The sequence below is a fragment of the Zosterops lateralis genome, assembly GCF_965231275.1.
Source record: "Zosterops lateralis genome assembly, chromosome: 5".
NCBI classification, from domain to species: Eukaryota; Metazoa; Chordata; class Aves; order Passeriformes; family Zosteropidae; genus Zosterops; species Zosterops lateralis.
Window position 1 is genome coordinate 26,457,407 of NC_139766.1, and position 11,838 is coordinate 26,469,244.

At 37.6% G+C, this 11,838-nt stretch overlaps 1 protein-coding gene across 6 annotated transcripts in view; it reads left to right on the forward strand.

Annotated features, from left to right (window-relative positions):
- The window catches only part of OCIAD1 (OCIA domain containing 1), a 34,650-nt gene that overhangs the window by 10,742 nt on the left and 12,070 nt on the right, over positions 1–11,838 (forward strand). For 3 of the 6 annotated variants that reach the window (XM_083861325.1, XM_083861324.1, XM_083861327.1), the window contains 2 exons: positions 1,311–1,460; positions 8,843–8,882. In XM_083861325.1, the coding sequence (XP_083717451.1) occupies positions 1,311–1,460; positions 8,843–8,882 (190 nt within the window). Of the gene's footprint in view, positions 1–1,310; positions 1,461–4,305; positions 6,039–8,842; positions 8,883–11,838 lie in introns of those variants that run through there. The other 3 variants (XM_083861329.1, XM_083861328.1, XM_083861326.1) reach the window with 2 other exon arrangements.

Sequence of the window (11,838 nt, forward strand, 5' to 3'; positions counted from 1 at the left end):
TCTTACTAAACTATGTATTCCTCACCCTATGCAAACACACATGGCACAATGCAGTGGTTTTGAATGAAAGAGCTGAAAGAATTACAAGAATTGTTTTTACACAGAAGATGAAGATAAATTTTATTTTGTGTTCTAACTCTAAACTAGATTTAGGGTTTTCTAGCTGAAAATTGCTTTAATTGCAAGTAAAAACCCTGAATTAACTTACAAGGTGCAATGTGTTGTGGAACTAAACCTGAAAAAAACTCAGTGTGACTGAAAGTTCTCTTTGACTGACAGAGAGGGGAATATGCCATCCCTTCCCTGTACTGAATAAACCCCAGCCTTCCAATTGCCTGCTGCCCTTCCAAGGTGATTGCAGTTCCACTGTCTGTGGGGCTGTAACTGGATACTGCTGTAGCTCCATGACCTTAAACTTTTTACTTTTTTTTTCACAATGTGACAAACATTTATGTCTCCTGGGAACTGAATAGATATGTTCTATGCACCAACAGTCTGATTTGCTCACAGAGAACTAAAATGGTTTTCAAGTACCATGCAGCTGTTCCCCTCCTTCCAGTATGAACTGTCTCCAGCTATTGCAGGGGAAACATAGGATTCTGAATTCAGATGTCTCTGGTACACAAAGGAGAAAGTTACTATCAAATGCAAGGTTTTGTACTTTGAATTAGTTTAGATTTTTTCAACTTACTTATGAAAAATGTTTTATTTAACTAAAAAAGCCCTCTCAACGCAACTTGGTTACAGTTATATGAAATTATCAGATATAAATGTGTCAAGAAAATTGTTATTGCATTTCATCACAAATATCAATAGTTGGTAAAACCTTTATTATATAACCAAGATTCTGCATTATAAATATAGATAAAAGGATCAAATGTTTATCAGGCATCATATGATAGATATTGTCCTAATTCTTTGAAAGCAAAAATTAAAGCCTTAATGCAAACCCTTGAGCTTCACTTGGATTTCTCTTCAGAAATCATATGTATCTTAAATGTATAATTAGCATAAATTTTAGATAAAGTGACCAGAGGTATTTCATCCATGAACTACCACTTGGTTGTTAGAATTTCGTATGGTAAAATGAAGAAAATTATTTAACAGCCAGTGTTTCAAAGCAGTTTGACAAAATTAAAAGGATAAAAGGAATTACTTGAAGACCATATACATTAACTCTTGTATTTAGAATTGCAGCTGTCATGCTCCTTTTAATTTGGGATTGAGCAGTAATTAACTGGTATTCTAGAACATGTTGAAGCCAAGTTTTGCTGTTATGCCATATTCTGTATTTTTCTGTTTGTTTTCAGAACCTGCTCCAATTCCAGAAGAAAGTCGGAAAAAAAAAGGCATCACATACGAGGAATTAAGGAATAAACACAGACAGGCATATGATGTAATGCAACCACCAAAGGCAGAAACTCCAAGCAAGTTTTCACAGGAAAAACCAGCTAAGGAAGGTAATATGCTGATTTACAGCAATACTTAACGAAATTCAGATATTTGTCATAATGTTAAAAATGGTTGCAAACACAAAGCTTAATCCTGCATGCCCTTTAAGCAATTTAGAGTATCTGCAGGTATCTCATATGAGATACATATGGCCTGTAGTTTCCTCTTTCACATTAATTATTTTTTCAAAAATTTTGATCTTCCAGTAGAAAATTTTGTAATTCCTTTTCTCTAGCCATATTGCTTGGTGCCAGACTGAAAAGCTCGTAAGTTTGGCTTCATTGAGTATATTGAGCAGCCTCTTTTACCAAAGAATTCTCTGAGCTCAGAGCTATACCAAAGAGCTGTGGGAGAGGGGTGTGTGTTTTAGATAGCATTGTTCTCTCAAAATAGAGCACATGGTTGATGGTTTGAAGGGGAGGGTATTTATTTTTATGAATAGTTTCATGTGGAATTAGTGGATTTCTATAGAGGCATTGTTTGTAGAGGTTCATTTTCTACATTAAAACCCAGAGGAAGGAAATGGTATTTGGCAGCAAAATTGAGATTTGTTTTCACAGTGAAAAAGAAAACTTTACCGAGCAAAATAAGAATGCAATGTCCTGAAGAGTAAGACGCCATTCAGACAACTTTTTGACTCAATCAGTTTTTTGAAAAGGAGACACAGAAGCAATTCATAATTGCTTGCCCTAGGATTTTTTTAATTTAATGTGGCATCTGTGAAAACAATTGTAGCAAGAGGAATGTTTTACCACTTAGCACACTGATGGACTAGTCACCTTGAATCGTTCGGGGTTTTGTGCACTGCCCAGTCTTGTCGGACGTGTTGCAACAAGACTTTTAGGAATAGCTGTTGTCTCCTATTAGGCATACTGGGTGGTAGGAAGTATAGAAGACTGTGTTAAAGCAAAAATTTCTGAAGCAGTAACACTAAGCTTTGGAACAGTTTGTTTAAGAGTGTCAGTCTCTTTGATGCTTGTGAATTACTTTCTGCAGATCATCTATCTTTGGACAGATCTGCAGTATTGAAAGAAAAATTATCAACAATTTTTGTGTAATGATTTTTATCTGTTATTTCAAGGATAAAAGGCTTTCTCTTATCATGTGACTGTGCCAAATGAGACATGAAAAAATTATTGAAGCTGTGGTTTCAGATTGCTTTGAAATTCCATCGGCTAACACTTTATGGATTTACACAATGCTTCTTTTTAAAGATACTTCTCCACAAATAGAAAGCCTAGAAATGTCACTTGTGAACCATACACAGAAGTGTTTAGCAGCCTTCTGAAAACCTTGCCATATTCCATGGCAAATGTGGCTGTGAAATGAGAATGTGCATTTGTTACTTTATTTTTAGTTACTTGAGGTATATAAAAGACCTCTATAAAATGTTGATCAAATATTGCATTATTTCTATATTTCTGTGTTCATTTTGAAGGCTGTACTTGGACTTTGAGAATAAAACCGAGCAGTGTGTGAGATTTGTAAATAGACCTTTTAAAGTATCTCTGCATTTTTAAGGAAAAAGAGTAAGGAGGGCATACAAAAATTCAGGAATGGTTTTACACATGCAAGTGCATTTAAATCTGCAGATCAGGGATTACACTGATGTTGTGAGCTAAGATCCGATTTAGCTTCTTGTGTCAAACTGGACATGTTACTTGCTGTGTGCTTGTTCATACTTTGAGTCACTACCCCTTGGTTCATCCTCTTATCTCTGGGTCCCTAGCAAATAGGAGACAGTGATTTCTGCCCTCCCTTGCAGGGACAGAAGGGGAACAAAACCATGTCTGAACCAGCTTTAAGCAATCCCTAACTTCCATCTGCTGGTGCCTTTTCCCTTCCCTGCAGCAGCACAAATACATGCATCTGCATAGTGATCTAGACTGGCCCATTTTCCAGGAAATGAGTGCAGCCTCTTCAGCTGCCATGGTTAATAGAAATGGAAATCAAATTGTACTTTGAGAGAGCTTTTCATTGTGTCTCTCTGCAATATCAGTCACCCCAAAAACATTTGTCAGGGCATTATGCTCGGTTTGCTGTAGTTCACAGAGACAAGGACCAGGCATTTAGCTCTATTCCACTTATTCTGCTGCACAATTAGTAATAAACAGTGAGCTTAATAATTAACTTGCAAGTGGTTTTCTAAAGGGGTGCCTGTCTAGTGTCAGCATTCCTACTGGCTCAAATGGATCCATCCTTAATCTTTTCAGTGATGGCAGTCAGTTACAGAGGACTTTGCAGCTCACTTTCAAGTGAGCCTGTTTTCACTTTCTGGTTCTTGTTCGGTCACAGCGGCACACTTCTGAACAAAGCTGTTAGACCACTACCCTGGTTCTTTTCCTCTCTGACTCAATCCTATGCTAAAGGAAACTGCCAAATAATAATGGATGAGAAGTTTCCTAGTAGGGATTACTGATTTCTGTTTGTTTGTCTTTGAATGTGTTTTTAACTATGCCAAATCCATCCAACTGTGCATGTAACCAGATTATGTAGCCTCATTATTTATTGTAACATTCCTTGCCTGTTTCCTCCAATTGTTTTTGTCTCATCCACGTGTTACATTTGTTTCAAATTACAAATTCTGTAGAGCAGGAATTAGCACAGTAGGCCTCCTGATTGAATATTAATTCATTAAGGTAAAATGATTAGCAAACTCTTCTCCCCATTTATTCAAAAGTAGCTTTAATTACATGTCTGTTGTGCTGTGACTGACTCTCTCCCCACGCATCACTTCAGATGACAGTGCACTTTATTATACTTTTTGGCACTGTATATGATGACTTCTGCAGTTAATCTATCACATGACTACTTTTGTTTTTTCTTTTTTTCTTTTTTTTTTTTTTTTTTTAGTTAAAGTAAATAAATATGGAGATACCTGGGATGAGTAAGAGTCAAATGAAGAACTGAAGAAAATTACCTCCTGTCAGCTAACTTGAACTTCATCTAGATTAGTCATGAGTATCAGCACCTTTGGTGTGCTCTACCAGACACAACTATTAAGAAATGAGGAGAGCATCCTGACTTCCCAGAAGATTAAAGAATGTATTTATGCTTATTTTTTTTTAATTTTGCATAAATGAAAAACAAGGCTACTGTGAGGTGTCATGACTTACAAACCATTTGTTCTCTTGTTTAAGAATGAGAAGGGTAACTGGTATTACGAACATATAGCATAAGGTAAAATACATGTAAATAAATGCAATCCCATGTATTGAGAAGGGAAGAATATCAGAATCTTCTCAAATTTTCAAGATTTGCATTAAAAGTTACCTATAGAACTCAACCTCTCACTTTGTTTTGTCTGAAAGTGATATGCTGGGAACTTGAAATTGTTTTTATACTTGGTTTGTAGTGTCAGGAATACTACTAAACTGTTGAGGGGAAAAGGAGTGAAGAGCTGAGCCAAACACTGAAGTAACCATAACTTTTTCAAAACTGTTTCATGGTGCCAGCTGTATTTTTAGATAGTCAGATTTTAGTATCTGACTATCTGTAGTCAGATACTCTGACTTGCCCACAGCAGGTTTCTACAGTCATTTATTTTTGAAGAAAATAATTGAATGAAACTGCAGGTATTAAAATAACTACATTTAAGTGCAAAAGGCTAAACCTGACAAACTTTGGTAAAACCCTGAATGATATATTGGCTGTTAATGTTAGGCTCTGTATATTTGACCTCATTTCTCAATTTTTGCAAGTCATGACAAAACTTCCATGTCTATGGAGAAGAGATCCCGATCAATGGAATATTTTGTTATTATTACCTGTAAGAGAAGAGCTACATTGGCAAAACTGAAGAGTATTTCCCGATGTTTGCATCACCTGCTCTGTCTCTGAAAATGTTGCCTTGACTTAGGGCTTTTCATGTTCTCACCTTTGCAATTTTATCTCCCAGCATTGTGTTTGGGCTATAAGGGAGCAAAAACCATTATGAAGTTGATAGCATAAAAGCATTCCTGACATCCTTGTTGGAGCTGAAAAACAACATCCCTACCAGGTTGAAAATTCTCAGAGACTTTATTGATTTAGTGGACTTGCAGCAGAACAGCATAAATAAGATAACTGCTGGGGGGAGGGGGTTGTACAGAGCAAATGGCTGAAAGGAGGAGGAAGAAGCAGGGAAAGAGGAGGATGCTTAAAGAGCCAAATAGTACTTGAAATAAAACAGGAAGTTTGTTTCAGAAAAGCTGATCTTCTAAAAAAATTAATGTGCTAATTGGATAATCTTGAAATTCTGTCAGAAATTTACCTTGTAGAGAATGCTTCTCATGGCTGTGATGAATGAACTCTAAAAACACAGTCTGTCAGAACTGTATTGCTGTGGTTTGCAGTGTGCTATTCCAAAGCTGATTTAGCTTTATCGTTAAAATATTCACAGAGTTTCTTAGTTGTGAGTTATGCAAGTAACAAGAGGCAGAAATTTGAGATTATAATAATAGAGCAGATTCCTATGATGATGCCTTCCTTAAAATGTCTTGCCTCACATTCATATTTTTGGGTGGACAAACACAGTGTTTTATATAAACTGTATCATAATTTTTCTTCCTTTCTTAGAGGAGAAAATAAAAGGCATGTCGATTAATGTTGGTATGTCTGAGAGGTAGCACTGTGTGTTGATAGTATTTTTAAATTGAATATAAAGCTTTCATTCTGTTGCATCTAGTTACTCTCAGAAGACATACTTTTTTTTTTGTACTTGAGCAAGTTTGGTTTGCTTTAATCAATTTAAAATTATTTTGATTTCACACCCTTAGTACACATTAAATACTGTAGAGTTCACAATCATAGCTGTTAATTCAGTAGGGTATTGGGAACTGGTGTTTTGTCAAAGTTGGGTCACATTCAGTTTGCTGTGTCAATGTGTATGTTGAGCCACTGATTCACTAAACACTGATTCACTTTTTCCCTACTGAAGTTGTTTGGAACACAGCTACAGGGAAGAGAAAAGTGTAAATGAAAAGTGATTTGATTTGCTTAATGTAAGCAAGCAGATTTGCAAAAACCAGGGGAAATCATTAATATTCCAGATTGAACCCACAACTTTCTTGCCTCCTTGAGATTCAAGAAGAAATCCTCACTTGTGCACTGTTTGCTGGAAGCTGAAAGACCCGTTTGTTCTCCTGGGGGACTCTGGTTTGTGGCCCTGAGTGAGGACCTTGCCCAGCTCAGTTCCTTGGCTCCCACAAACACACCAAACCTGCCATAAGAGGTCTTTGCTTGCAGCCTAATCTTCCTGACTCACAACTGGAATAAGTTCTCTGTAATCTCTTACATGAAACAGGGAGTCTAAAAAAGCCTTTTACTTTTTGCAATTTAGTTTCTTACTGAGTTGTTAGTAGAAATCCACAAATCCTTGGATTTTAATCTCAAGGCAACAACTGGGACAATTTGCATGCCATTACAGTTTCAGACCCTTGCCCTGGTTTTGTGCTAGTTCAGCACAGCCAGTGCAGGCTTGGACACACATATGCCTTGAGTTTATACTTTCAAAACTAAAAAGCAAGAGCTTGGTATGAGCTACTTTCATAATGTGATGCTGCAGTAAGCAAAGGATATATGATAAAGACATTGTGCAATCATCTAATACAATGGATATTCAATCAAATAGAATTTTCACTTATCTTTGAAAGGAGAAAAAAAATCTTAAGGTGAAAGAGAAATGTAGAGTTAGATTTCCTTTGCCAAAACTTGTAGTAAATTATTAAGGATTTAAAATTCATGGTACTTAACCATTATGTTGCTGTTTTTCCAGTGGCTGACTGATGGCTTAGGACTCCATTTTCAGGATATGAGATCTTGCATGAACAGCTTCTAAATCCGGAAATTTTCAATTCATTCCTTACAGAATGATACACATTCTTTTCTACTCCTACTGACCCACAGAGGAAGCACATTTCTAGTGCATTAGATTTTTATTTTAATTATAAAGCTAAATTCTATATAAATCTAGTGCCAAAAAAAAAAAAAAAGTTTGGCTTAATTTTGTACTTTAAATACAATTAATAATCTTAACTTTATTAGGATAATTAGCATTTTAAACAGTGCAACCGATACAGGTAAGGGTGAATTTGGTTGCAGTTGCTGATGCCTAAACATCAGTGATGGGTTATTAGCAGTGTCAAAATATTTTTAGCTATGGTAGGTAGAAAACATTTCTGCTGGTACAGTGCCGTGCAGTCAGTGCATATGGCTGTGTGTCCACGTAGAAGAGTGAAGTGTGTTTTTTAGGGTCCCGTGAAGATTTTCTATAAGACCGCGTGCATTTTTCCTCACTGCTCCTCCACACGCCAGAAAACGCGCAGCTGTTGGCCCGCTCTGAGGCTCCAGTTTTGCGGAGCGGAGGAACGGAGGAAGTCGGGCTGCTGGAGCTGCTCTGACCTGCGGCGGCCGCCGGGCACAGCTGTGCAGCCTGAGACACGGGCAGGCTCCGTGCCTGGCACGGCTCAGAGCACTACGCCACTGCTGGATCCGTGGAGATAAGCAGGAGAATGGGAGTTCAATGGCAAGCGTTTGCTGCTGGGAAAGGTTTCCTGTAAGTATTACAGATGTGACATGTCCAGCCCAGCCCTGGCAGACCTGAGCCTCCAGCTGACTGAGTGAAGGACAGGTTCTTCCTCTGGGAGAAAGTATTAAAGATCTCTTGTTCTGAAATACCTGAGCTTGCTGATGTGCCTGAGCACAGGCTGCAGAAAGCTCAAAATGCTCACAGGTGATAAGAAACATTTCAAAGTTTGGGTAAATAGGTGTTTCTATTCAAGAATTTGAAGTGCCATTGCTCTCAAACAATCTGAATAGCAAAGACAATGGAAAAAGCATCGGTTATTACCCTTAGTTCTTTTTCACCCTTCATCTGAAGAGGAAGTCGCAATACTGCAATAAAAATAATTTAAACATGTGTTTTCTCAGGAGTTGCGAATTTTGTGCTTTCTGCACAGGATGTTTCAGTCTCTATTTCTAGAAATGACCTACCTGTGGTTTAGTTCATTTGGCGAGGCTCTTAACTTGGTTTTTCAGTAGCTGTAAGAATCAAGGATCACCATGATGGTCATACTGTCTCCCACACTGGCTAGTGATTCTTCTAGAAGGAGATCTTCATTGGAGCCCACTCCTGTCCTTCACCAATCAATTTCCTGACACAAAGGCTGCATTTGGATCATGCAAATGCAGATGTTTTGCAGCCCAGTCTCTGTGTAGATCATGTCTCTTAAAGCTGTGTTGTTTTCTTCTACCGTATCCTGTGGCAAGAATGCCCCTGATGGAATTGTGCTGTGTAAAGCAGAGCTTCTTTTCTGTTTGGTTTAAATCTGATTTTACTGAGTGCTGATGAGTTTTGATTTTACAAAAACAGCAATTACTTGCTCCCTATTCATTTTTCACTCTTTTACAGACATAGTATTCTTCACCTTGAGATGTTTTCAGCCTGGAATGTAAGTTACTTAATCTCTTGTGATGAAACCACTTTGTATTTCTGATCATTCTTTTTTACTTTAATTTTTCTTCCTCCTGTTTCTGTCTCTGTGTTGTACAATTTCTGAGATCATAATATTCAAAACGAGGGTATGACATAGTCTGTAGTCTTAATCTGTTTTTTCCCTGGGAGTTGCTAATGTTCTATTTGCCTTTTGGCTGTCATAGACCACTGATCCTATGTCTTGCAACTACAAAAAATCACTCCCAGGTAGTGTACTGAAAAAGTCAGAGTAATTTAAAACCAACTGTATGATACAGTTAGTATTTTTCTGCATGGCTATGAAGTTATTAGTCAGCCTGTCATATGAAGATGTTTTTTCCTAGCTCTGTAATTTCGTCATCAAGAAACACTTGTGTTTTCCTTTGTCAGATTATCTGTTAAAATGTTGAACAGATGCCTCCTAACATGTCCCCAAATGCCTTCTCAGGCATTCTGGATTTTAGACAGCTTTGAGAAGTTTCATTTATTTCCTGGAGAACCTTATTTTTTTGAGGGACTTAGTAGGAAAAATAAAGAAATCCAAAGAAACAAAACAAAAAAACCTCCACACCCATACAATGTACAAGTGGCTTAGTATTTCAAGGATATGGAACTACTGCAATACTGATGTCAGAAGTTGGGTCCCTTTTCTTGTCCTCTCAAATGGATTTTTTTTGTCTGTGATGCCAAAAACAAGTTGGGCAAGTGGGACAAATTACCAGCAGCTCTTTCACTGGTAGAAATGGACATGAGGAAGGGACTGCTGCTCCCATGTTAGTGTTGCTGCCACTTATTTCCCACGGGGCCTGGTCTAGCATGCTCCTGTTGTAAATCCTGCTCCAGAACCTGCTCTCTTCTTACCAGGTCACTCCAGAGCTCTCCCCTCCTATTGTCTGCTGTTGCATAGCATGCCCCCTTCTCTCATTCTTCTCTAAAAATACAATAAAATAAGCCCCAAATCTTGGTTTTGATGGGGATTTATAAAAACCAGGATAATGAGCTTTCATGTCCCTTTCATTCCCAGTTTTAGAAGAGAGTTATAGACCAGCTGGCTTGACTAGAGTCCACCTACTAAGGATTCAAATAGGAATGTGCTGTTTTCAAGCCCCAATTGCCTTCTCTTTTAAAACACCTTTTTTTTTTTAATTTGGAGTGAATATGATATTTTTTAATGAATGCCAACAGCTAATACAAAAGTCCACAAAGATAAGCAGTCTATTGCAGTTGTTTGAGGTTAATGTCACTACAGCTTTCCTCTTGCACCCTTTTTCTAGCCATTTCATAAAATGCTGAGAGCCTTATATATAGCTATTCACTCTGTATGTATTGCAGTTGAAGGAGATATTTGTTTCCTGATTTTAACGAGTATGTAGACTTTACCTAAGCTGTGATATGCCTGAGCACATGGTTCAACTCCCTTGTCTCTGAGTGAAGCAAACAAGTTCAACTTTCCAGATACAAATGACTCACAGGAAGCTGTGTAAGTTCATTGGATTTTTTTAGTCTTTTTGTAACATCTTCTGCCAAAGGGGAACATACCAGTCTATTCATGTTAGAAAACACAAAGAAAAGTTTACTTTATCTTTGTAAGGTCAACTGTTTTTCCTCCTGGAGACTTCTTCCCCTCTTATTAAAGAAGCAACTGATTACCTCAAATCTTGCCCTATTTTTTTGATAGGTCACCCCTAAATTCATTGTATTCAACTTCTGCTTCAATTAAAAGTAAATTCTTTAAACTGCTTGTATGGAATGCACAATAGTAATGGTCAGCAAAGATTAGCTCATTAAACTGCACATAATTACTACAAAACAGCTGTTTTTAAAGACCTTCAAAAGAACAGTCTTCCCATTAGCTGTGCTCATTTTTCCTTTGATACGCATAAATTTAGTGCTAATACATCTTAGATTCACAAACTGCCTCTTTTCATACCTGTATCACAGTAACTCACAAACTTACATCCACACAATTAGCCAAACAGCCTTTTGCAAAGTATGGAAACAAAGTTAGAAAAAAAGGAGACAAGAAATTTTATACCTCGGTATATTTATTACAGAAGAATAACTGAAAGTAAAAAATAACCAAAATTACATTTAAAGCAAAGCTCAGGAGCTAAGTTGTAATCCCAAGCGGTAACACTGACCACAAGAACAACCTCTGAGAGTCCTCTGAAATGCAAGGTCTTCTGTCCCACACATCACTCTCCTTCCTTGGTGTCACCTGGGTGCAATGGCTTCCCTCAGATAACCCAGGCACGACTCACCTTGGTGCAGCTTCTGGCTGTTATCTTGACAGCAGATAACAGATGAAGGGGAAGTAGCTCAGACATGTCACCATGCAAGTTTTGGTGGCTATCACAGTACACCCGTGACAATTACATGATTTTCACAAAGGAGGTCACCTTCTCTGTGGTTGTGTAACTCCCTCTCCCTGAAGCCCCTGTGGAAGGCTCTCCAAGGCTCACCTGCCTGTATACAGCAGCAGCTGTGACACAGCTCTGCTGTGTATCCCTGACTCCAATTGAAAGCGCTGTGGAAAAATACTGTAGAAAAGTAACAAGTGTAAAATTGAAGCCCCTGTTAAGACAGGGGTTCTTAGCAGCTCAAGAATTCAAGAGGCTAAACACCAAGTAGAAAAGTATAAAATCTTACAGTAAAGAAAAGAACATAGAGGCTAGTCAGTCTAACCCTTCCCCTTCTGCCTGGTGGCTGCTTGGCTAGGAAAGGCCATCCAAGTGCTTTTCAGGGAATTGAATATTCCGTCTAATCACTTTGTCAAATCCAGAATCTTTTGTGTTTACTAACCAATTAATAGTTACATTACTATTATTAATAGTTACTTATACTCTATACTATATACTTATACTATATTAATAGTTACTTTTCCACACTATATATGTTTCTAACAGAATTTCTTTGTACTATATACTATATAC